Raw genomic sequence first — 27465 nt, 5'->3', positions numbered from 1 at the left:
TGACCCAGGATGTGATCCATTCTGGAGAATGTTCCATGGGCACTAGAGAAGAATGTGTATTCTGTTGCTTTGGGATGGAATGTTCTGAATATATCTGTGAAGTCCACCTGGTCTAGGGTGTCATTCAAAGCCCTTCTTTCCTTGTTGATCTTCTGCTTAGATGATCTGTCCATTGCAGTGAGGGGAGTGTTAAAGTCCCCTACTATTATTGTATTATTATCGATGTGTTTAACTTTGTTATTAATTGGCTTATGTAATTGGCTGCTAGGGGCATAAATATTTATACCTGTTAGATCTTCTTGTTGGAAGGACCCTTTAATTAGGATATAGTGTCCTTCTTCATCTCTTATTAGTGTCTTTGGTTTAAAATCTATTTTGTCTGATATAAGGATTGCCACCTCAGCTTTCTTTTGACATCCACTGGCATGATAAATGGTTTTCCACCCCCTCACTTTCAATCTGGAGGTGTCTTTGGGTCTAAAATGAGTCTCTTGGAGACAGCATTTCTTGCTTTTTTGTCCAATCTGATACCCTGTGTCTCTGATTGGGGCATTTAACCCATTTACATTCAGAGTAATTATTGAAAGATATGAATTTAGTGCCATTTTATTATCTGTAAAGTGACTGTTTCTGTATATTGTCTCTGTTTCTTTCTGGTCTATGTTACTTTGGGGCTCTCTCTTTGCTTAAAGGATCCCTTTTAATATTTCTTACAGGGCTGGTTTAGTGATCACTAACTCTTTTAGTTTGTTTGTCCTGGAAGCTTTTGAACTCTCCTCCTATTTTGAATGACATCCTAGCTGGATATAGTATTCTTGGCTGCATATTCTCATTTAGCACTCTGAATATATTATGCCAGTCCCTTCTGGCCTGCCAGGTCTCTGTGGATAGGTCTTCTGCCAGTCTAATGTTTCTACCCTTTTAGGTTATGGATCTCTTGTCCCGAGCTGCTCTCAGGATTTTCTCTTTGTCTCTGGGATTTGCAAGATTCACTTTAATATAATGTCTATGTCAGGGTGCTGACCTGTTTTTATTGATTTTGGGGTGGGGGGGGTTCTCTCTGCCTCCTGGACTTAAATCCCTGTTTCCTTCCCTAGACTAGGTAAGGTCTCTGCTATAATTTGCTCCAACTACCTTCTGACCACCCTCTCTCTTTCCTCTTTTTCTGGGATCCCAATTATTCTAATCATGTTTCACTTTATGGTATCACTTATCTCTTGAATTCTCCTCCTATGATCTAGTAGTTATCTTTTTCTCAGCTTCTTTATTCTCCATCATTTTGTCTTCTGTATCACTAATTCTCTCTTCTGTCTCATTTATCCTAGCAGTTAGAGCCTCCATTTTTTATTGCATCTCATTAATTGCCTTTTTTATTTCGACTTGATTAGATTTCAGTTCTTTTATTTCTCCAGAAAGGGATTCTCCAATGTCTTCTCCTTTTTCAAGCCCAGCTAGTATCTTTATAATTGTTACACTGAACTCTAGTTCTGACATCTTACTTACATCCATACTGATTAGGTCCCTGGCAGTCAGTACTGCCTCTTGTTCTCTTTGAGTGAGTTTTTCCATCTTGTCATTCTTACAGAAAGTGGTCATTTTTCTTGTAGAGTTGCAGCTATTCTTTTCTTAGGTCTCTGGTTGTGTTCAGAATGATTTGATAGCTATCTAGCTGAATTCCTGGTACCAGACGAAACTAAGGTCTCCTACTCCTCTGCCATCTTGGGACTATCTGCTAGTGTTTGGTGATGTACTTCTGATAGTGTGTAGAACTGAGCACTATGTGCATAGCATCATGCTAGATATTGTGCATGATCAAAAATCAGTGGAAGTAATGTTAATGCTCTCAAATATACTATGGAGGAAAAAAACTAGTATGTGATTAAATGTCAAAATAATTGGATGCGAGGCTTAAATCCAGACTTCAAAAGTTAGAACTTAAAAAGGAAGAGAGGAGGTCAGGGATATTTCAGAATTTAGAAAGAATCTGGTCTGTATCTAAACATTTGGGTGCCTACCATATGAAAGCATAAGCACTCAGAAATCACTAGAAACTGCATTTATTGCTTACTGTATATTAGGTACTTGGTAATATTACATGTATAATCTTAACTGTCACAACAGCTCTGAGACTGCTACTATTCTGCATCTATTTTACATCTATTTCCATATACCTGTAATGTACAGGAATTAATAATGTGGGTAGAGATGTATGTAAGGGCCACATTGTCAATGGGTTTAGGCAGGTCCCTAAGAAATTTGAACTTTATACAGGGGCTACAAAATATATTTTACAGGAAGAGAGATTAGGCACTTTATTTTAGTATTATCCCTCAGAATGCAACATAAAAGAATAATTTGAAGCAAGGGTAAACAGGAGACACAAAAACTTAAAAGTTACTGCACCACCTACGCTAGTGAAGCTATGGAGAAACGATCCATCACACATTCCTAGTGGGAATCTAAAATGATATACACACTCTGGAAAACAGTTTGGCAGTTTCTCATAACACTAAATATGCAAATACCAAACGACCCAGTAATTGCACTGTTGGGCATTTATTCCAGAGAAATGAAAAGTTGTGTATTTATATAAAAAAATATGTACTTTATGGTTCAGAGCTACTTCATTCATAATAGCCCCAAACTAGAAACAACAGATGCCCTTCAACAGGTTAAATAACTGTGGTATACCCACACCATGAAATATTACTCAGCAAAAAAAGGAGACAAACTAATGACTTATGGCAACAACTTGACTGAATCTCAAGGAAATTGTGCTGGAAAAAAAAAGTCAATCTCAAAGTTGCATATGGTATGATCCCATTTATATAACATTCTAGAACTGGCAAAATTATAAAATGACAAAATGGAAAACAAATTAGTGGTTGCCAGGGGTTATGAATGATAGTAATAAAGGGGAGGGTGTGGTTATAAAAAGACAACGGAAGAGATCTGTTGGTCACAGAACTGTTTTGCATCTTGTAGTGGTCAATACACAAACCTACCCATGTGATTAATTGCACAGAACTACACACACACACAAATGACAAGTAAACCTGGGGAAATCTAAGTTAATCTGTGAATCGTGTTAATGTCAATACCCTGGTTGTGATATTGTACTACAGTTTTGCAAGATGTTACATTTGTGGGAAACTGGGCAAAGGGCGTATGAGATCTTTTGGCATTATTTTACAACAGCACGTCAATCTACAATTATCTCATATTAAAATTACTATTTAAAAAAAATCATCACAATAATCCAAGTAAGAAGTTATGACAACTTCAACTAAGACTGTGACAATGAAATGTATCAACGTATTTTACAGCAGAATAAAGATCAGCCAAGTAAGATAAACAGCAATAGCATGTAGCTTTGGCCCACAGTAGCTCCTTCCTGAAAATACATTCTCATCCAATCATGATAAGGAGAGGGAAGTAAATTCTATGACCTACGAGGAAAATCCTGTCTTTCATAATGAGCAGGTACAAACATGTCTTATATGATTGACTTCTAGAATCTCACAGGAATTTCCCTAAAGACCACATTCTGTTACACAGGGTTTCTCAACTTCAGTATTATTGACATTTTGGGCTGTATAATCCTTTGTTGTGGGAGATCACCTATGAATTGCTAAGATGTTTAGCAGAAACCCTGGCTTCTACCCAAGAGCTACCACTAGCTACTTCCTACCCCAGTTGTGACAGCCAAAAATGTTTCCAGACATTGCCAGATGTTCCCTGGAGGGCCAAACTGACCCTGGTTGAGAACGATTGTGCTAGGCTAATAAAAACAAGGACAAAGAACTCAAGTTTGGGAGATAGCTACAGATAGATTTCTGGAAAGTCTGATAATTTTAACTTTAAAAAAGGTCAATACATAACTCAAGATTGAGAAACATTACTGTAGGGAACGCAAAGATGAATGATAATTTTAACTGCCCTCAAAAACCTAATAGTGTAGTAAGAAAAAACTTATTACAAAGCGATAAAACTACTACAAAGCAATTACTTTAGATGAGAGGAGTAAGTATTACATCAGAACACACACTTATATCCGTATAAGAAAGAAGCCTTTAATGGGAGCCAGGACTCCATAAAAAGTCTATAAAAGCTACAGGTACTGACTGAGAGTCCACACTTTGGAAATCAGGGATGTTATGAAGGCTTTCACACCCTTTAAGCTAACACTAGGTGAAAAGAGGAAAGAGACAGTAACTGAGGGTAAATAAATGTGGTCTGGGTTCTTGTAAATACTAACAGACAAATTGGTTCTAGCACTGATTCATCTCTAAGATGCCATCTCCCTATAAAGCGTTTCAACATAAATTATCTACCTGACAGGTATTTTATTAATGTCATTAACAACTTCACCAACCAAAAAATAAACATGTAATCATCTAGAGAGGGTTCTAGCAAAACATCTAGCTATTCAAATGAGTAATGGGTGGATTTCCTCCCAGTCTCCCCAGATACATATTTTTAAGTATATTCAACATGAAAATGGCTTTTCTATTACACCCAGCACTTCATTCTTAAAACCACTGATTTTCCCTTCACTTCACAACTAATCTGTTAAATACTTTGTTACTCTAATGATTGCCAATCAGAAGATCAAGAGAGAAAGAAAAAAATTTTCAGCGTCTCTTCCTCCTTCCTCATTATCAACAGAGATTCTTAAGCCAGAGTCCACAGCTTTAGAAAGTATATGAAACCCTTAGAACTCCAGTAAAATTTTGTGCATGTACATTTTTCCAGGGAAAAAAACCGAAACCTTTCTTCAAATTTTCAAAGGCTAAGTACACTTCCCCTGAAGCTCAAAACAATTACTTTGTACCAAGTATTCAAGATGTATTTTCCATTTGGACAAAGTTAGATACAATCACAAGATCACTTTTGTCACACACTTATATTTTGTTCTAAATATTGGAAATAACAAAAATTACTACTTTTAAAAAGCAGTCCTTTTGGGGTTTCTCTTTTCACAGTCATATATTAAGCCCTATTTACTTGAGGACTCTTTTACAACATCAGCTGAGATGACAAGAAAACATTATGGAGTTAGAAATCATAAAACTATACCTATTGTAGAAATAACTCTTCTAGGACTAAGTGGGACAATCTGTAGTATGCCAAATTTTGGAGTACATAAAATTGACAACCCTAATAAAATTACCTGTTAAGTCTTGGAATAGTAACAATTGTCCATTGATATAAAATTATAATAAGAATATTCTAAGTTACAGGATAGTGATTCCTTGATATATTAATATATTCTAACAATTATAATTAATGTGCTGCAGAAGAGTGATTTCAATATTTGTGGTATGTCAGTTTTTGCGAGACATTCAAAATATGCTGCTATGAAAGCTAAGAAAAAAAGTTTGAATAGAAAGCCATACCGAAGAAATTTACATTTGCTTTTAAGTTAGTGAAAACAAGCACACCATTTAAATTAAGCCCCATTAGAACACAGGAGTAAAATAAATATACTTTAAAAACTGACCATCTAGTTACATTTCAATCTGAATTTGAAAAGTACTATATCATGGTCAAATAGACAGCACGGAACAAGTTCAAAGAAATAGTAAAATATAAACAGAAATACTCACCTTATATATCCACACCCATATAACACCATAAATTGATGTACCCAACATCAGAAATGCCACCAACTTTATGAGAAATTTTAGAAACGCCATAACTCATCAATCAGGCCTAGACCAATTTAGCCAATTAGTAAGAAAGCAAGTGAAATGGTTACTAAAGAACACCTCACCAAATGCTTTCCAAATGAGATTAAAGATATGAAAGAACCAGAAGTTTTGCTAAATCTTGTTGAAAATATAAAATGTTTAATTTTCAACAAAATCATTTTACTAGATTGAATTCCTTGAGAGCAGAGCCCAGAACCAATTCATTTCTGTATTCTTAGCTTCAAACAGTGCTCAGGCACAGCAGACATTCAGTAAGATGCTCGCTGAGTAGAATCATAGTTTCCTTAAGTTAAAATAAATGGTAATTACTAAAAACAAACAAACAAAAAAAACCACCCACATAAACGGTTCTTTTGTCACCACAACAAAAGCTACATACTCATACTGACTTCAACTGACAACAGTCAACATAACATACCAGGCCATAAAGATTAATTATAAATCTTGCTTGTAACAGATATAATGGTTTTCATCCCTTAGATAAAGTACCCCAATTTGGGGGAAAGGCAACTTCACCCAGAGCTCTAGGGATAAAGGCTCAGGCCTACATTCAGTATCATAAATTTTACTCTCCTGGCCAGAGTTTACTGGTTAGGAATGGATATAGGACCCAACTCAAGGTAAATAGGCTGGGAAAGATGCTGATTGAGGAGCGTGGGAAAGCAACCTTCTCATTCTTCTGAACATACTGCTTTTACAAGAGTGACCCACACTCTTCCCCAAGGAAATTCTGCAAGACAATGATGGATCTAACGGATACTCTGTCAACTGACAAGAAATCTAACCAAGGTACTCTCCCAGAATAGGTAAAAAACAGAAAATCTGAAACTTTCAAGCAGTTCAAGACTGTTAAATGACCTTGCTCACTAAACAAAGTCTACCTTTACCTCCATCTGTATCTGATCTGCAAGTATTGTTCTTTCTACAGTAAGCTTTTTAACATCCAACTTTTATTTAGCCTTAATTATAAAGATTTTCTCTCAGATGTGAACACTGACAGTCCATCAAATAACTGTCAAGAGGTTAAATGATATACACTAAAAATGAAAAGCAAACTTACCCTGTAACTTACGCATTCTGATACAGACAAACAACAGTTCAATACAGACATAGATCTCATTACTTTTATATCTGGAATGAACAATCAGAAAATTTTGGTCACCACTGTTTAAGAATATTTTTAAAAGGTATTTTACTTAATAAAGACTGAGATTCTAGAAGTCAGAAGTCAAATAATTCTAAACCTAAGATTTATTACATTCTAAATGATCTACCATACTAATTAATATTAGAGTATCAATCCACTATTTACTAATATCAAATTAACATTTTGTGACTCAATATATACATATAGACATCTATCTCTGCACAGTTTGTTTTGAAGGTAACATACCTATTTTGGTATTCTTCCCCAAACCCTGTTATAGTGGCTACAGCAGTAGAATCTTCTAAGACATTATCTGAGAGTCAGGTTTAGTAAGAAGGAAGCAGTAAAACAGAGAAAAGAATATGGACTGGAAGCAACGTTTGAAAATAAAATAGGAATTGGTAGTCACTAATATAAATAAGAGAATGAAAAGATTCAGGACCTAGAAGATAGGAAAACAATTTTAAAAGAAGCTAAAAATGAAAAATCATAATACCAACTTACTCTAATGCACCATAAAATTCACCAAGTATCTTACTATTTCCTGTCTGAATCAAGCTAAGAGCACTGAAATAGATACTGAAGAGAAACTAAACTGGATTAAACACACTTATACCTCATTTCATCCAATGTGTGTTGAAAACCTGCAATTTTATCAATACAACTCAAATTTCTCATTCAGTTCTTCCTCTTAAAGCACTTTCAAACACCTGTAGGTTATGAAATCAATTCAGCAGGTCACAACCAGCATCCCCTCATTTCACTGTAACGGACTAGAACATCAAAATAACATACACAGTAGCAGCAAGTATTATTTTTTGAGATTTCATTTATGTAGAAATATTTATGTGTATGGTTTAAACAAAACAATTCCTATGGTTGCAATCAAGAAATGTCATACCAGGTTTGGATTTCATAACTAACACTAAACTCATTTTGAAATATAAAGGACAATCAAGTGTAAAGCCTTCTTTGAATGACAAGCCCAGTTTAAGAGAAACAGATCTCTGAGCCTTCGTTAGATGCCACTAGGGTCCCAAAGTTAAGATTTTCCAGGTGTTAAGAAATCTGAGTAAAGATTCCTGGACTATAGCTCCCATCTTGGAATCAAAGAATGAAGGTAAAGAGAATGACCTTTCCTCTCAGCAAAGAAAATGCATAAAGTCAGGTTCAAAATTCTTAAGAGTATTTAATTTAAAAATAAGTCCAGAAACTAATCCAGCATAATGGGACAAAGGACTGTTGTGAAATACAGCCAGAGTATACAGGGATATTTCAGGCCTGATACATACTATAGTAGCATTTATTAAGTACTGCTACATGCCAAGCATTTGAAACACATAGTTCTGATTTCTACCACAATTTCAAATACTATAATCACTCATTTACAAGTGAAGAGATCAGCTCAGAATGAGTTAAGTGTTACTATTACTCTTTACCTACTGTTCTTAAGGATCATCTCTACTACTTGGCCATTCAACATTGGCAGTTCCTAAGTGTTCACCCTAAGTCAATTTCATCTATTGCCATCTCTACTTCATTGTCTCCTGAATATGTATCTCCAATTCAGACCTCTCCTGTGAGGAATGGTATATCTAACTGCCAAACTGACATCTCCACTTGAACTCTAAAGCCCAAGTTTTAATTCCCACTCCCCAGATCCAAACCTGGTAAATTTCTAATGTTCTACATCATATACAGCATCATCACTGTTGAAGCTGCATAAGCTAAAACCAAGAAGGTATCTTTCATATCTCATTCACCATCCTCACTCTTCCCCCACACAATACATCATCAAATCTTAGGGATTTTAAGTACTCTCAAATCCATCTCACTTTCTCCACTGCCACCATTCTCCCTCCCCACTACAACTACTCAAAGCCTCCATCATGGTTTATTTAGACTACTTTAGTATGCCAATTAGCCTTCCATCACTCAACCAATTCTCCACACTAAAACCAAGTGATTTCAAATCCATCCACTGTCTAGTTGCAAATTAAAGCTAAATAACAAAAACGTCTAACAGAGCTAAAAAGGTCCAAGTCTAGTCCCAACTCTTAAGTCTTTCCTTGAACTACTCTCTCCCATAGAACAAGTGTCAACAAACTATAGCCTAGGGACCCAATCCAGCCTGCTGCCTGTTTTTGAAAACAGCCATACTCATCTGTTTACATATTGTCAATGGCTTTTTTGGTACTGCAACAGCAGATATCAGCAGTTGTAACAGAAGCTGTATTACCTGCAAAACCTAAAATACTTATTATCTGGCTCTTTACAGAAAGTATGCCAGTACCTTCATTAGATTAATGACCACCCACAGTGTCCTCTTTAAAAAACATATCACATTCCCTTTTACAACATGAACACTATTCATTCAGCACTAAATATTCTTCCATCCACCCAACTATTCCCCTAGTTAAGTACTATTAACCCATCAGATCTGACTTAAAATGATACTTCTCAGGGAGGCCATTCCTTACTCTCTAGACCAGCATATCCCAATTCAGATTAGCCACACTCCAATAGCCCCATATGGGTACCATGTTGGAGTAACAGCTCCAAACCAGAAGACTGTATGTTTTGAGGTGCTCTATTCAATTCCATTCGTCAATGTGCCTATCTCTGTGGCAATACCAGTCTTACATGCCAAAGGTTTACATTATCTGATAAAATAAGCAAATATAACCATCACCACCACGCCACCTCTGCCTTTCTTCAGTGTCCTATTCTAGGCTCTTTACTCTTCCATATACGGGTTAGAATCAGTTGTGAAATTACCTGAAAGCCTGACACTTTGAATGAAACACTGAATCCAGAGATCAGTCTGAAGAGCAGTGACTTCTTCATCATACACTATATTCATGGATAGGAAGGCACTAGAGTTCCCCATTTATTCAGATCTTTTTCACTGTCTTTCAATACTTTTATTACGTTTCTACATAGTGGTTTGCACATGTTAAAATACCCCAGGCACTGGATAATCTACCATGCTTTTTTAAATGATACCTTCTCTATTTTTACTAGTTCTTTATTGCTGATATATAGAGATGCGATTGACTTTTGGTTACTGTTATATATCAAGCTATTTTGCTAACTTTTCTATCTACTAATAATTTATTTGTAGATCCTTTTTGGCTTTTACATAAACTATCACATCAGCCAATAATGACAGTTTTGTTTCCTCCATTCCAATATTCATGCTTTTACTTTTTTCCTATCTTATTGCTTTGAGTAGGATCTCCACATAATACTGAATAAAGTGGTGACAGTGTGTACATTATCTCATTCCAGGTTGAAAAAGGAATCCATTTCCCCGTTTAGGATATTTGTTGCAGATTTCACTTGTTTATCTGTAGATACCTTTTTTCAAGTTAAGGTTCTCATCTGTTCACAACATAGTTTTCTATGCATTTGTTAAATTATAAAGTGCCTTTCATATATTGTTGTTGCATGTTTTTTGCTATTACATGGCCAAAATCCCTTACCTAAAACCCTTGAGGAAAACAGGTTTTAGAATTTGGAAATTTTTAGACATTAGTCATAACATACAGTATAAAAAATGTCAATTATGTAACCCCATTAAATTGCGGGTCAGTACCCTGTTATTTAAATACACTAATATTTTTGCAGTGAACTGTACTGATATTTACTCTATATAAGATAAATAATAATTAAAAATAGCCTCAAATCAGATTCTGCCATCAAGAACAGGTCAAATCAGATTATGCCGCAAAGTTAAAAGAAAAACAACTTGGTTTTCGTAAGTTGTTGGATTTCAAAATTGCAGTCAACGGTCTGTGGATCTGTATTTTATTTAGGATTCTTCCATATACACTCCTAAGTAAAACAGGACTATAATTTTCCTTTCTTATACCATCCTTGTCTGGTTCTGAAATTAAGACTAGAGGACTTCAGAGAATGAATTAAATTTTTTTTTTTAAGATTTTATTTATTCATTTGAGACACAGACATACAGAGAGAGAGAGAGAGAAAGCATGGGCAGGGAGATAGGCAAAGGGAGGGAGAAGCAGGCTCCTCACTGAGCCAGGAGCCCGATGTGGGGCTCGATCCTAGGGCCCTGGGATCATGACCTGAGCCGAAGGCAGACGCTTAACCATCTGAGTCACCAGGCGCCCCCAGAGAATGAATTAAAGAATGTATTCTCCTGCCTTCTGTTTGCTGAAACAGTTTGTAGAACTGAAATGACCTGTTCCTTGAAAAGTCTTCTAGAAAATGATTTTTGTGCAAGACAGAACTACTACAACCTATTTAATAGTTACAGGATTATTCAAAGCTTTCTTGTCTAGGTAAATTACATATTTTTAGGAGTTAATTTTGTTTATACTTTCTAATGTCTTGACGTTAAATTGTTGACAGTATTCTATTCTTCTTAATCTGGTCTATAATTATGTTCCCTTTTTCATTCTCAGTATTTAATTATGTCTTCTCTTTTTTTCTGATCAATCTTGCAGGATATTTACCTATTTTTCTAGTCTTCTTAAAGAATCAACTTATAGCTTTACTAATTTCTCATTTGGTCTCTGTACCCCTACAACTTTAAAACTGAGTATGTAGGGGTACCTGGCTCAGTTGGTAGAACATGTCACTCTTGATTTTGGGGTTCTAAGTTCGAGCTTCACACTGGGTATACTATAGAGATTACTTTAAAATAAATTCTTAAATAAATAAAAATAAACTGGGGGTGGCTGGGTGGCTCAGTCAGTTAAGTGTCCAACTCTTGATCTCAGCTCAGGTCTTGATCTCAGGGTTGTGAGTTCAAGCCTCACATTGAGCTTGGTGCTCAGCATGGAGCCCACTTAAAAAATTAAAAAAAAAAAAAACAAAAAAAAACCCTGTGTTTTGTACAATCAGCTTCCCACCTAGACTATGTGATACCAATCTCTTCCTTACCTTCAACCTGAAGTCCAACACAACTTTCCCTGCTCCTCTGGCCTTGCTTAACTAACTGTTTTTGGATTTAAAACAGCTCTTCAGTTTAGTAGATTTTTATAAATGCAATGCTATTTCTCAACACCCAAATAAGGGCAGTTTTGTATCATCTCTCACCTTACTTTAGTCACAATTTTATGCCCCTGTACAAATGATTCTCCCCACCTAAAATATCTTTTCTCCTTCTTCAAAGCCAATCAAAATATCCAAAAGTGGTGATTTACACCTTTCTCTTCATGAAGTTTTGTGAAATTAACTCTACACACTCTATGGGAATCTGTCTATAGTCTTTTAATATTTATACGTAAACAATACTATCGCACAATAGTGTATATACTTTTTTATTTAACAAATTTACCAATATGTCAGGCACTGCTGTAAATAAATATGAACTGATTTCTCAAAGAAGTCCTAAGAAGTATGATTATCTCTATCTTCCTAGTTGGAAGTGCAGAGAGGTTACGCACTTACACTTAGTAAGTGGCATAGCCTGAATTCAAATCCTAGAAGTCTAGCTCTAGACCATGTGCTCTTAACAATTACACTATGCTTCCTTAAACTGCTCTAGCAGTACTTTCTTAACACTGCCCCAAGCACAAGGTATGATCTCTCAAACTACCATTTAAGCTCTTTAAGGAATGCATGTCTTCAACTTTTCATATCCTTCAACAGCTTTCTGTACAGACTTTAAGTGTTTAGCAGGTTTTTAATGAATGCTTACTGAACTGAAACATGAGAGGACAATTACTGAAGTCCAGATGACACAATGAAAATAATTTTTAGGCAAACTAAGTTGCACTAAAGTGCTCCAGCCTTTCTGTAATGCTTAAAAAACACTACCATGGATAACTGTGATATAATAAAAATAAAACAAGACAAAATCAGAGAGGGAGACAAACCATAAGAGACTCTTAACCACAGAAACAAACTGAGGGTTGCTGGAGGGGGGGTGGGGTGGGGGGATGGGGTAACTGGGTGATGGGAATTAAGGAGGGCATATGATGTAATGAGCACTGGGTGTTATATACAACTGATGAATCAATGAACTCTACCTCTGAAACTAATAATACACTATATGTTAATTAAATGAATTTAAATAAAATTAAATTAAGAATAATAAAGTTAGTCTTGGAGTGAGCTAAAGCATTTCACTGTGCATATATACAAAGCCATAAAATATAACTGTGACACAAAACTGTATCTATGAAATTTCACTGTAAGTATCTATGAAATTTCTGTAACCTATGTTTATCTTTTTAAGACCACAGGTACAGAAACCAAACACTTAAGTGACACCCGATTTAAAAATTACTTACAGATGTAAAAGCTTCTAAAATACAATTTCTCCAATTTTTTTAGAATTCAAGTATAATACATGAATCTAAAAATTAAAGCAATGTTATACAGAAGTGCAAGGAAATTCTAAAATAGCTCTAAAAGACAACTGAAACTACTGAGTTAAAGCAACTGAAAGATTATAAATACGATTCAAAGCCGACTCACCACTTCGAAAGAAGTGAGGAAAAGATGGACACCAAATGGAAAAGAGGTACATTTAAACAAAAGATTGAGTGGAATCAAATATATGAACCATTTCCAACTGTGGAGGAAGAGAATCTAGGCCCATTTTTCTCTGTGGAATAGTAATAAAAATTAAAGACAAATTGTAGTCAGTAACTTTAAGATGAGGTGATTGTAAATACCACCATTACTTTATGTACCTCTAAAAAAAGGAAAGAATAAAATCCTGTGTTAATTAACATATGTCATCAATTACTAGACATATCCAGATTTAGGAGCTATAAAATAAAAAAAAAAAAAGCAAAAAAACCTGCTGAATTTTAGAATCAATAAAATGCTTATCTTCCCGAGCTTATGACAGGGTTACATCCCAATAAACCCATTGTAAGTTGGAAATATTAATAAAAAAACCACTTAATACACCTAACATTCTGATCACTTTAGCCTAGCCTACTTAAATGCGCTCAAAACACATTAGCCTACACGTGCACAAAATTATCTAACACAAGCCTATGCTATTAATAAAGTGTTGAGTATCTTATAATTTACTGAATACTGTACTGAAAGTGAAAAACAGAATGGTTGTTTACCCTTGTCATCATCTGGCTGACTGGAGCTACAGCTTACGACCATTGCCCTGCATCACAAGAGAGTATTATACTGGATCTCCCTAGCCCAGGAAAAGATAAAAATTCAAAATTCTAAGTATGGTTTCTACTGAATGTGTTATTGCTTTTACACCATCATAAAGTTGAAAAATCCTAAGTCAGGGACCATGTGTGTAGTTAAGTGACTACATAAGACAAATCAGGTATGAGGAAATTTAGTTCAATTCAAGGATTATTAATAAACTAACTGGAATCAGAGGCTGTGCTAAAATTTCAGAATATAAATACAAATTTGGCTTATTCCTTCCCTGCACAGTGCTCTTAGTTAAGAAATTAACACTAAAAGGAGGAGAGTAATAAATATCAAGTCATCGGAATACTCATGTCTTCAATCTAGTGATTCTATTGCTATACATTTATCCTAAAGAAATGACTGAAAAGGAACAATTTTTATGCAAATTGGCCACTGCAATAAAAAACGATAGCAAAATTTAAAACCTGGAAGCCTAACCACCCAGTTTTAATACAACTTGCTCAATGGAAAATGTAATGACTAAAAAGTATAATCAAAATACTATGGAGCGGGGGGTGGGGTGGGAGGGATGGGGTGACTGGGTGATGGACACTGGGGAGGGTATGTGTTCTGGTAAGCGCTGTGAATTGTGCAAGACTGTTGAATCTCAGATCTGTACCTCTGAAACAAATAATGCAATATATGTTAAGAAAGAAAAAAAGAAGAAGAAGAATGTAGCAGGAGGGGAAGAATGAAGGGGGGGAAATCGGAGGGGGAGAAGAACCATGAGAGACGATGAACTCTGAAAAACAAACTGAGGGTTCTAGAGGGGAGGGGGTTGGGAGGATGGGTTAGCCTGGTGATGGGTATTGAGGAGGGCACGTTCTGCATGGAGCACTGGGTGTTATGCACAAACAATGAATCATGGAACACTATATCTAAAACTAATGATGTAATGTATGGGGATTAACATAACAATAAAAAAATTTTAAAAAAAATACTATGGAGCAATATGGAAAAATACAACTAAGTGAAAAAATAAAAAATATATATACACTATTGTCCAAACTAAATAAAATTAGGAAAAAATGGGAGAAGATATAAAGAAAACTAATGAGAAGGATGTTCGACACGTTCAAAATCTGTTTTTGATTACAGATTGTATATTAAATAATAATACTGTATCATCATTAAATTTCTTGATTTTGGTACCTGTACTGTTGTTATTTAAGATAATGCTCTTATTCTTAGGAAATAAAGTATTTAACAGTAAAAAGAGTCCAACATCTCCAACTTAATCTCACAGGGCTCAAAATGAATAAACCCCAATAAATACCCACACCAAACAGATCAAGGAAGAGGGGCAAAATGTAAAGAGCTGGTAAATCTCAGTAAAGGGTAGAGAAAAGCTCCTTTTACTCTTCCTGCAACTATTCTCTAAGTTGAAATTTTAACAAAAAGTTACCAAAACAATTAAGTGGACTTATAATCAAAAATGGAAAAATAACACACACACAAAAGCAATTTAAAATGGAATGACTGTCAATGCTTTATCTTCGTTAATAAGCATTAAGTAGTATTAATAACATAAGCAAATTGAGAAAAAATGCTCAAGTTTTTTTGGCAGTGATAAAACGTGTAGGGAGGACTAGTGATAACAGGTTGAGTATGAAAGATGCCAAAGATATTTAGCTAGTAGCATGTGTTGAGAGTACCTGTAGTAAACGTATTAAAACTACAGACATAACTGATGAAGAAACTATCAATATAGAGAATAAAAGTCTGCTGAAGGCCATCTTAAAACCATAAACATCTTGAACAAAGTTTGTGCACACTCAAGAGTCAAAGAGTACTAGAAGTGAAGGTGCTAAAGTACCACTGTGATAAAGATCTAATGAAAATTATTAAATACAACTTAGCATACATATTTAAGTTTTTAGTGCTTAATACCATCAGGTAAATTACAATCTACTGAAAACAGATATTGCTATTTAGTCAGAATGCTACAACTCAAACTTCAGAAACTTTTCTACATGTCTTTAGGCAAAACACCACCATCCACAAAAGAGATTCCTAGAACTATTAGTAAATTTCCAATATTACAAATTATAAGTTTGACTATATTGTTAATATCCTTGAATGAGACAGGTATATCAAATTAATTTTGCAAAACTGATAGGTCAAAGAAGGCAAAAAGATATAAACGGAATGCTTACAAACAAAAAAGAGCAAAATCACTCTATATCTGGGTTTCTATTAGGAAAATAAACATATTCACCTAGAATGATTATACTGAAGAATATGAATTCAAACTTCTACACTAAATAAGGCACAAGTAAAAAGAAGGCAATTTAAAAAGTAATGAAAATAATTCACCCTCACAAAATATTCAGAAAATTAAAGAGTTGCTAATTATATTTAATGAATGACACAAGGTATCCTAAGTTCTCTATGATGTCAAATTCATTATCTTAAAAAAATACGTATTTTAAAAGGCAAAAACAAACATCTTTATGAACATCACTTACTATGAGTTAAACTTACCTTTTTATCTTCTTTTACTTTGTGGGTTTTCTTCTTCATTTTCTTATCATCTAACTCCTGGTCTGAAGTGATTGCAGGATTATCAATACCACCTTTCCAAGTTTCAACAGGAGAAAGAAGTGGATCTTCCTCACTTCCACGGTGTCTTCCTTTTCTTTTTGTTTTAGAAGTGGTGAAAGCCTCATCATCACTTGCATCTGAATGTGTTCTTCTATAGTATGACTTGGCTTTACTAAACAGGGTTTTAGATTTATATTTGTATTTTGAAGGCCTCCTTTCCCCATGACTTTTCGACATTCTATCAGAAAATCCATTTTCTTCATCTCCTTGGGTGTTATTTACAAATGAGTTTCGAATTTTAATAATGCGAGTCTGACTATCATCTGGGACAACATATACCTCTTCAGAATAGCCCTTCTGTTTGAAAATTGTGTCAATGGGTTCCGCATAATTATCTGAAGGATCCGTATCTTCAGGATGTGCCAAAGGCACCCGGGAAGTCTGTTTTCTTGGATTTTTACCAATACCAGCTTCAATTGTTTTTACAAGGTTTGGATCCAGTTTTTTCACATTTGTCTTAGGTACAACTGGTTTAGGTTTAATAGGTGGAGGCACTTTATGGTTGCGTTCATGGTCATGACAGTTTGGGGTGCTATGAATAGGATATTCATTTCCTTCTAAATCTAATCTGTATCTAGAACGGTCACTAGGTGTTGGAAGCAACTGTACATCATCTCCAATCGGGCTATAAGGAGGCGGTGCTTCTGTATCATCATCTGAATCAGGGTAGTTGTTATATGGAAAACAGTCTCTGGGAGATGGTAGAAAAACATCCTCACTTTGATGGGTTGATTCCCTTGTATTATCAGATAAATAGGAATTTTCTATCATATTTTTTTTCTCTAGAACATCACTGAAAAACAGTGTAAAGACCTCAGTTTGCCGATGATACTGAGATAATGAATACAGTGCAGTAAATTTAGCAGTGATCTCAGTTGCAATGTGTTCTCCTTCAGTCATTAATTCCTTGATGGCCTCATTTTCAAAAAAATCTGCTTGGCTGTCAGTAACTGCCACCAGCTGTACAGGAATGGTGTCCTGAACTTCTGATAAAAATGCTCGAAGCATTCCCATTGACGCTTTCCGTTTGGCAGAATAAACTAATATATACCCATGAACCAGCTCATCTTTCCTTACTCCAATTGAAGAATGGTATGATAATATTGTGATCTGTATTCGCCTCCTTTTTTCACCAATGATTTTATCAAGCATTAGGGAATTATTTTGTCCAGCTTGAGCAGCACTACAAGAATGAGAATCAAGGAAGGGTGAAAGAATAAGATCCACACTAAAGGGATCACCACACATGGCACACATTACAATTCTCAGGTCAGCTTCTGATACATCCTTACTGATGGGAACTGGACTCACCACATCTAAATTATGTTTAACTGATTCTAATACTCCTCTGAGAGCTTGCTTTATTTGGGTTTCATTAAATTTACGAGGATATGTACCAGGAGGTACATCTACAAAAGGGCATTGTAACTTGTTTGCCAATTGTTGCCCTTGGTGCCTGAGAATTGGTAGATTCTTACTCATAGAATCTCTCTGATTAGCCAGAATTAAAGTAAATGGAAGATTAGCCATGTACTTATCTTTTCTGATCTGAGAAGCTTCAGTTCTTATTTTTCCAATAAATTCCCCAATAAAATTCAATGACTCAATGGAATTAAATACACAGAAGCACCCATGTGGTTTAAAGGCGGCAGTCCACAATTGACTTAAGAAGTAAGGCGACTTGGCATCAACTGGCCGAAGATCAAGTTCATAAATTTTTCCATCTAAGGCATACTCATCATCAGTGGATTGTGTTCTTATCTCATTTGCTAGTTCTTGAGCAAGGCCATCCTTCCCTAAAATGAAAAGGTTAACTTTATCTATACTGGTACTATCATGATACAACCGTAAGCGGCCATGATCCAACTGCAAAAGACTACTAGCAAGTAACTGCTCCACTTTAATGTCTGTACAATTTTGGCCACTAAGACAGGTTTCTTTAGTGGGATGATAAACAAACCCTATGTGCTTAAGTAGAAGAGATTCCCTATCAGGTGCAAGTTTCTGTAAAGCTTTATATCTAGGTTCTTCACTCAAAACTGTATGAATTTCACTCATTTTATCTGAACTAGGTGTTGCATTAAGATCTAAATCATAAAAAAGTTCAGAGTGCTCAAAAAGCATTTCCTGAAACTCTTCTTTGGCTTTTTCAACAATTTCTCGCTGATGCCTACCATACACCTCTTTGCTATCAGCCTCAGTGATATATTTGAAGGCTTCATCCTCCATAACAAAGCACATAACTTCTTCCCATGGCTGCCCAGGTGAAATGAACTGAATTTTTTCCAAAGTCTTTTTGAATTTTTCCTTCATTTCTACCCTTCTCTTCTCTGATATGAGATGTTGTACATGGTTCTGATAAACTTTTTCAGCTTCTAAAGTGCTCAGGAGGTCAAATGGGATTCGTCTATCATTAATTTTATCTATATGGTCAGTTTCATCCCAAGGTGTTTTTTCTAGCACCACAAAACATAACTGAAAATCTGCTCTCTTTTCCATCAACTTCAAAGCTTCTGACCAATTCAAATGTTCAATCTCTTCTAGGTTTGGCAAAAGAGTGTTAAAAGCTCTTGGTAAAGTATTTATATATTCTTCTCTCCTTTTTCTTATATGTTCCTGTTTAAGTTGTTCTATATGTTTTGAAAATGTATTTCTGGCCTTTCTTGTTCCCTCTAAGTTGATGTATTCTTCATAATCAGGATGATTTTTTAATTTATTACTAACAGTTTTCCAAGTTGCATGATAATCTCTCACAGTCTGCACAAGTTTTTCAAACTTATCTGTTGCTGTGACAACAAGTTGTCGCTGTGTTTTATAAGCATCCAGATAGGGAATAATTTTAGGCTTGCCACGAGTTTTATCCAACATTTGTACCAGTGCAGTGAAACATGTCTCAATGTTGACATTAAATCGTGCTGATGTTTCCACTACGAGAAGGTTCTTTTTGTTTGAAGCAAATGCCTGAACTTCTCTAAGATAATGATCCACGCATTCATCACATTTAGTTGCTGCTATTATTACAGGTTTTTTTGATTTTGATAGTTGGACAAAAAGATTATTCACAAATTTAAGTTGATCATCAAACTTCCTATTGCATCCCTGACTCACATCAATGCACAGTAAAAATCCATCTACATTGAGCTTCCCTTCCGGCATTTGTTTCTGTTCAAAGTCTTGCTCCAAGCCCAGCTGATCAGTGCAAATGTACATTAGTTTTTCTGCTGACTGCAATTTAGAGGCAGCTGCACGTTTTATATATGGTTGCAAATTCGTACTCCGATGAGGCAAGAAAGTCTGGTCATCAATGAACTCTGTTTGTTCAATGACATGAATTTTGCATTCTACTCCATCTTCACCATTTTGTGTTATGTCACCCCAGTACAAAAAGTGATCATTGTTTACTACTCGTCCTCCAAAGTCAATGGTGCTAAGCACAGAAGTATGCTCTGGGTAATATTCATCTGCTTTTGAGCGTACAAATCTATTGCACAAACAAGACTTTCCAACTCCACAGTTACCTTTGTCTTTTTCAGTCCCAGAGAGTCCAACTACACTGATAGTATAGGATGGGGGGCGAGGCTCTTTGTTTTTTGCCATCATAACTCTCTTCTCATGTCTCTACATTCATAAAGAAAGCCAGATATACTTCTCATTCTGAAAATAAAATCATCTCAAAATACAGATCCCAAAGTTCAGAACTATATTTGGTTCTTTGTATTTCCCTCATTTCTGTGCAGAAAGGTCTTCAAGATCATATGGATCATCTTCCTAGAAAGGAGAAAAAGGACAAAACTTAATCACGAATTACACTTCACATTATATACACACTAAAGATATTCATAACAAAGAACTATGGATATTAACAACAAATATTACATGTATTTTAGGAAACCACCATAAAGACTGTTAATGATTTACTGTTATAAACGCAAGATGACTTCAAAATTTAAAACAAATCTAACAATTAAAATAACTACACACATAATTTAAGGTAATGTCTCAGAAAATTTAAAATAAGCCCCAACTAACCAAATGTACATTTTGTCTCTACTCCTTCCTACAAGTCTAAAGAAATAACTAGTCTTTCCCCCTCCCTCAATTTTCCTGCCTTCTGTGACTAGACTATGTTGGTGATAATCAAATCAAATGTACTAGTTGCCGTAACAACTCCCTCACAACTTTCAAAAACAACCTTTCTATTACACTGTTCCTCAAAGCTTGTTCCCTAAAATGGAATCTCATATAAATTTAGGAAGATTTTACAATTAAATAAAATTTTTCATAAAGTTTCAACACGCTCCTGTGAAATCTATCACATGTTATGCCCAAAAACAAATTTAAAATATTCAAATACTTCAACAGGAAAATGGAAATGGACAGTTAATACAAATATTGAGAGTATTTAACTAGACCAATGTTTCTCAAACTATCAAGGTGGAGGATCAATTTTTATTTCATATTTGCAAGTCCAAATTTGGAAGACCCAATAAATGAAATTTTTAAAAAAATCTAAACCCCAATTAGATTCAAGAGACATAAAATTACTGTCCAACTATTTCTAAATGTCCTTGATTTCTATATTCATTTCCTCTCAAGAGTAATTACAAAAAGCTCATGGACCACATTTTGAGTAGCACCAAGCTAAAGAATTTTGAGATTGTATATTTGAGACAATCTTTTAGAAATATTTGATATACCAGCAACATGAAATAACCTTGAAGAGTTGCATGTAATTTAATTTAGGTTATTTACGTGAAAGCAATGAATCAGTCTTTTATAGAAGTTTTTATTTGTAGATTCTTCACACTCTTTTGAGGTTGAATTAAAAGTAATTCATCATTTCTACCACATCAAAATTTTACAAGACAGGGAAAATATCCAGTCGTGTACATCAACATATGTGAAAATTATCTTCAATCCAGACAAAGTAAAGAACATAGAAAAAAAAATAAAGAGGTAAGAAAGGAACCATCATTTGCCCCCAAATACCTGGCTTCTACACTGACCTCAATTGCAAGTAAACACCTATTCAAATTATACTATACATTTACTATACTAACAACTAATGATTAAAGAAATTGTTATTATAATTTAAAATTATGACTATTATTTCTGGTAAAATAATATTAAAAATTAAAATTTCAGATTTACTTTTGTATTTCTGAAGTGTATTCTATTAGCCTCAACTACAAATATTAGTAATACCTGCCATATGATATTCAAACAAAGCATTATTAGATTCACTTTCACAACAAAATAATCCTATGTTGAAGGAGCAACACAAGTAGAAAACCATGAATAAATAGAACTGACCTCAAAGCTGTTATTTATGAGTTTTTGACAACAGTAAAATTGAAACCACTTGTGTCATGATTTCCCCATCTATAAAATGGGGCTGCTTATCTATACAAATTTAAGAACTAAATCATCTTTTTAAATGTTAAGTGCCTAGCAAACAAAAAGTTTAAGAAGTATTAGAGTTCTGTATTAGTTTGATTCTTGGAACCAGTGAAGCTGTCAAAAGATTTTTTTTTTTTTTTAAGATTTTATTTATTCATTTGAGATAGAGACAGAGGAAGCACAAGCAGGGGGAGAGGCTAAAGGAGAGGGAGAAGCAGGCTCCCCGCTGAGCTGACACCTGGATGCAGGGCTCGATCCCAGGACCTGGAGATCATGACCTGAACTGAAGGCAGACACTTAACCATCTGAGCCACCCAGGCGCCCCGCTGTCAAAAGATTTTTTTTTTGTAAAAAATGACGTGATCAGACTTGTGACTTAAAAATATTTATCTGGGGGCGCCTGGGTGGCTCAGTCGTTAAGCCTCTGCCTTCGGCTCAGGTCACGATCCCAGGGTCCTGGGATCGAGCCCCACATCGGGCTCCCTGCTCAGCGGGAAGCCTGCTCTTCCCTCCCCCACTCACCCTGCTTGTGTTCCCTCTCTCGCTGTGTCTCTCTCTGTCAAATAAATAAATAAAATCTTTAAAAAAAAAAAAAAATATTTATCTGGCAGCAATATACACAACAATTAGAAGTAAAAGAAATTAGGGTAGTCCCATCCAATCCTATTAACTCTTTTTCATTAGTAGAACTTCTAAAAAATCTTAATCTGGTTAAATTGGGTAAATTGCACCTAGCACCACGTTTAACTTTCTTTAGCTAAACTGCATGAAAGAATATTTGTATTTACTGATAAGAAAACAAAGCGAATGAACTGGATAACAAAATCATACACAGTGATAAAAAGGCAAAATGAAATTAGTTCATGAAAACAGCACAATGATTCTACAACAATTAAGAAAAAACCTGAAAACACAGTAAAATACAAGGTCTACCCTTCCTTCTTACTAGAAAAGCAGAAAACTGCAGACAATAAGCTTTAAGATGTACATCAAAAGAAAACATACCTAGTGATTACTCTGGGGAATTTTCATGTTAAACAGTATGAACACTAGCACTACATATGGCTCTTTATTAAACAAAAATCTATTCTGAAAACTAAGAGCAATTCAAAGACACGTTAAGACTGTCCCCTGCCTTCCAGTTTAAGAGACACAAAGTTAATAGAAAAGTTAACAGTACAAAGTCCTATGAACCTGAGTATTACAGAAAATTCTTAACTACAGACCTAATCCCTTGCCTTAACAGTCACTTCTTTATTCATTTCTTGTATCTGCTTTCCAAACACATTTAAAAGAAACATTCCTGCTCTCCTACAGCATATACCTCAGAATACTGAGACAGATATTTTAAGTTATAGAGTATAAGCAGAAATGAAAACACTCATCATAAAATGTGTTTTAAAAGTTACAGAAAGAAAAGGGCCTTAAAATTAAATGAAGATGAGTGGAGGCATGAAGTTATTACCCTTTCTGGAAGGCTTTTTATCTAATGAGAAATAAAACTATTATATTGAGGATAAATTTTAATACTGAGGTTTCAACATACACCCTAATAAATTTGATAGTGGCAGGCTCTGAATCATGAATATTAAACTTTAAATTAAAAATGAGGTAACTCTGTGTGACATTTATGGTTTTCACACCAAATTCACAATAAACTACCAATTAGACACTGAGGAACATCCATGTTCTTCTTTCAGGAAGGCTATCTGCTGGTTATTTTGAAATCAGCTCCAGAGCTTATGTCATGAGTCACTACAAAGTGATTTTCAAACGGTGGTGGAAAATTCTTTCACCTACAGGTGGTAAAAAAGAACACTGGACAAATAGTTGCTCTCTCCCTCCAACTCAATCATCAAAGCAGTACATGCTTTATCTGATTTACAAGTTTACTTAACTCAAAAGATCTTTTAAAAAATTTTTCCAAAAGCTTTAATATTTAAAAAAAAAATGTTTTCAGAGTTTTAAAAAACTTGAGAAACCAACAGACTAGGGAAAAAACTGTCATCACCTGTCCTCAAAAACATTTTGCTATTTGTTTGGGTGAGTATGCTATTACCACCTCATGGGAGAAAGAGAGCTTTCATGAGTTTGGCTGTAACAGGTTATAAGGGCATTTAATTTCAGTCACCTGGATAGTTTATACATACATGAATTATCCACTGGCCCTCAACATCCAGGTCAAAATTACTGTCCATTAACTAACCAAGGTAGTTTTTCTTCTGCACTGATAAAAAAAAAAAAAGAATCCCCTCTTTTTTGTGTGTGCTCCTAGTAATAAACTAATGGCCAATATCTATATGCAGGCTATTCGATTTATTTGAAAATTCCTTTCAAATTTGTTTAATGATAATATTTGATTATGTTGATCCATACAACTTTCCAATTTTTGAAGTGACTTTACTTTTATGTAACTTGTTCTCATTTTCTCCTATTTTTACCCTTGAAGAAACCATGACAAAAGTAGCAATGATCTATTCAAAGCTATCCAGTTAAAAGGAGTCTCTGGATAACCAATCTTTATTTTCTTAAGCAGTAGTACTGCTTTTCAACAGTTTGCAATGTGGTTTCTTTTTTTTCTTTTTAAGATTTTATTTATTTATTTGCTAGAGAGAGAGAAGGAGCAGGGAAGACAGGGCTAGAGGGAGAAGCCAACTCCCACCGAGCACGGAGCGTGATGTGGGGCTCGATCCCAGGACCCCAGGGATCACGACCTGAGCCAAAGGCTGACTCTCAACTAACTGAACCACCCAGGTGCCCCAGCAATGCAGTTTCTCATTCTACCTTTAAGTTTAACTTACAACCATTTCAAGGAAATGTTTAGATTAAGTACCTTCCCAGAAATTAACAACAATGTAAAATTTGAGTAGAACTACAGTTGATGAGAGTTGGAGGGAGAGGGCATTTTTCTGCCCAATATTCTGTTGAGTGGTCCCTAAAATTGTCTTAAAAATGAAGCCATCTATACGACTGAGTTTTCTAAGATATCTGACTAAGCCATTCAAACACAACATGCTCCTTTTAATGGAGTTTTAATAACATGAAGTGACTTTCTGAAAGAAAATTTTTCAAGTTCTACAGGGAATCTAGGAAGAATCAATTCTTAGTAATTCTGGACTTAAACCAAAATTTGTTTTGTACCTTCTCACAAAGCTTACATTCATAAATAAAAGGTATAATTTTAAGATTCTATACTTTAAAGTTATTATACTTTGTCAGGAAATTCCTGTTTGTCCTATCTTCAAAATATATGGAGAATTTATCACTTCTCATTACATTTATTGCTCTAATTCTGACCCCATCCACCTTCATATCTGGCCCCAGATTATTCCAAAGGCTTCCAGACTAGTTTCCCTGCTTCCATTCCTGCTCCTCTTCCCCTGTCTATTACTACCAGAGCAGCCAGAGTTTCTTTTAAACATTAAGTCAGAGCTTCCCATTCTTAGGCCCAAAACCTTCCAGGGGCTCCTAAAAGTCAAAGTCAAATCCTTTCTATGGGATACTATAAGATCTATCTTCTCCAACCCTATCTTGCTCTCTGACCTACTCTCATATATTCTCCCATTCTCATTCTGCACCAGTCACACTGAGGAACACTGTTCCTCAGCATGTCTCTGCCTTTACACTTACTTTTCCTAATAACCCCCAAAATCCTCCTTGCCTCTTAATTCCTAAGTTACTATACAACTTATTTATTACTTGTCATTAACTCTATCCTTCTCCCCACCCCAGACCATATTTAATAAAGATCCACAAAGGCACAAATCTTTATTTCACCAATGTATTTCAAAAGCCTCCAAGAGTGCTTCCTATGTACTTGCTACTCAATAAATGCATGAGTCCTAACAAATATTAAAATCAAAATGTTCTTAATTCTTTGGCCAAAAAAAAGAGGAAATCACATTATGTTTTCTAAATAAGCACTGTACTATATTAATCTAAAAAGTTTTCTAAAGCTATTAATGGAAGGGCGTGCGGGTGACTCAAGTCAGCTGAGCGTACTGGTTTCAGCTCAGGTAGTGACTTCAGGTTAGTGAGATCAAGCCCCCGAGTCGGGCTCTGCGCTCAGCACAGAGTATGCTTAAGATTCTCTCTCCCTCCTTCTGCCCACCCCCCTTCATGCTCTCGCTAAAATAAATTAATTAATTAATTTAAAAAACTATTAATGGAGGAAATGCACATGCATTTCAAGGTCCCAAAAAGTCAAAATTTAAGCATCAGAATGAAGACTATGATCTATAATATATTCAGCCAGAATAACCATCTAGTTTTTGTTTTTGAAACATTTTTTAGAATCACATTATAAGAAATTACACTTTCAAGACCTAATTACACAGAAGGATCTTTGTAGTTACATGTTCCATCTTCTTTAAGTCAAATAAAATATCCCTTATATAAACAAATATTTGAGAAAAGACAGATCCAAGCCCGAAGATTTCATATATTTCACAATTTCAGGCAATCTACACTAGCTTAATAAAAGTATCAACTGAATTACTAAAGATGAATATGGTACAATATTGATATAGTATTCCTTTTCTTAATGCTGTTCATTCTCAATAACAAATTTATCAATGCTATGAAAAATTAGAAGAGGAAAGCCATTTTAACATACATGATAACTAAGTAAAAACAATGTAATACCTGTAGAAAAGTCAATTATATTCCATAATATTGTCTTTGACCAAGTTTTCTACCACATAAGCACATAATCTTAAGGTTGAATGAAATGCTAAATACAGCATTCCTATGAACTGGTCTTTACACAAAACTATTATCAAGTGAATGAAAAGAGAATCTATTAAAAATTTCAACAACTTACATAGTGACTAAATAACCTGGAAGCATATCTTGGTAGGATTCAGGATTAAACTATGTTAGGATAGAGATTTTGTTCTGTTTTTTGGTTGTAGTTGTTTATTTGTTTTACCATATTCCCAACACCCTGAACAGTGCCTGATACACAATGGGTACTCAGATATTTGATGACTAAATGGGTCAATCTCCATACTCAGATACTAAACCACTAGGCAATCTTGAAATCGTATTTGTAGTCAAAATTAACAAAAATTACAACAATGCTATGGGCCCAAAGACTATCAGTACAGCAGTATATTCTAATATAAAAGTCCAGAGTTTTTTTTTCAAGACCAAAAGTCTTCTTGTCAAGACAAATTAGTTAAGCCTAAAGGCTCAATGGAAGTACTTCCAGGAGGGTCCAAGTAGGCAGTACTTTGGGAGCACCCCAAGCCCTACTCAACAAAGACAATTCTGCTTTTATTCATTTTTATCTTTTGATATTTCAAGTATTTATTGTTTGAAAAAAAGTTTCACTGCATAAAATATTTGAAAACCAATGACCTAAATTATTTCCAAACAGATTAACTACCCTATTATTTAATGAAAACTTTCTTCTAACATGTTATGTCCAAAGCCTTGGTGTGAAGT

The 27465-nt window shown here is 34.9% G+C and overlaps 1 protein-coding gene across 7 annotated transcripts in view; it reads right to left on the bottom strand.

Moving 5' to 3' along the window:
• ARHGAP5 (Rho GTPase activating protein 5) overlaps nt 1–27465 on the bottom strand; it is a 110309-nt gene that overhangs the window by 45326 nt on the left and 37518 nt on the right. For all 7 annotated transcript variants that reach the window (XM_036092042.2, XM_078053546.1, XM_078053545.1 and 4 more), the window contains exon 2: nt 16498–20385. In XM_036092042.2, coding sequence (XP_035947935.1) covers nt 16498–20217 — 3720 coding nt within the window. In that variant the 5' untranslated portion in view covers nt 20218–20385. The remainder of the gene's footprint in view (nt 1–16497; nt 20386–27465) is intronic.

The sequence above is a fragment of the Halichoerus grypus genome, chromosome 8 (genome assembly GCF_964656455.1).
Source record: "Halichoerus grypus chromosome 8, mHalGry1.hap1.1, whole genome shotgun sequence".
Lineage (NCBI taxonomy): Eukaryota > Metazoa > Chordata > Mammalia > Carnivora > Phocidae > Halichoerus > Halichoerus grypus.
Note: the sequence above shows the minus strand (reverse complement) of the source record. Positions and strands in the feature narration are given on the sequence as shown.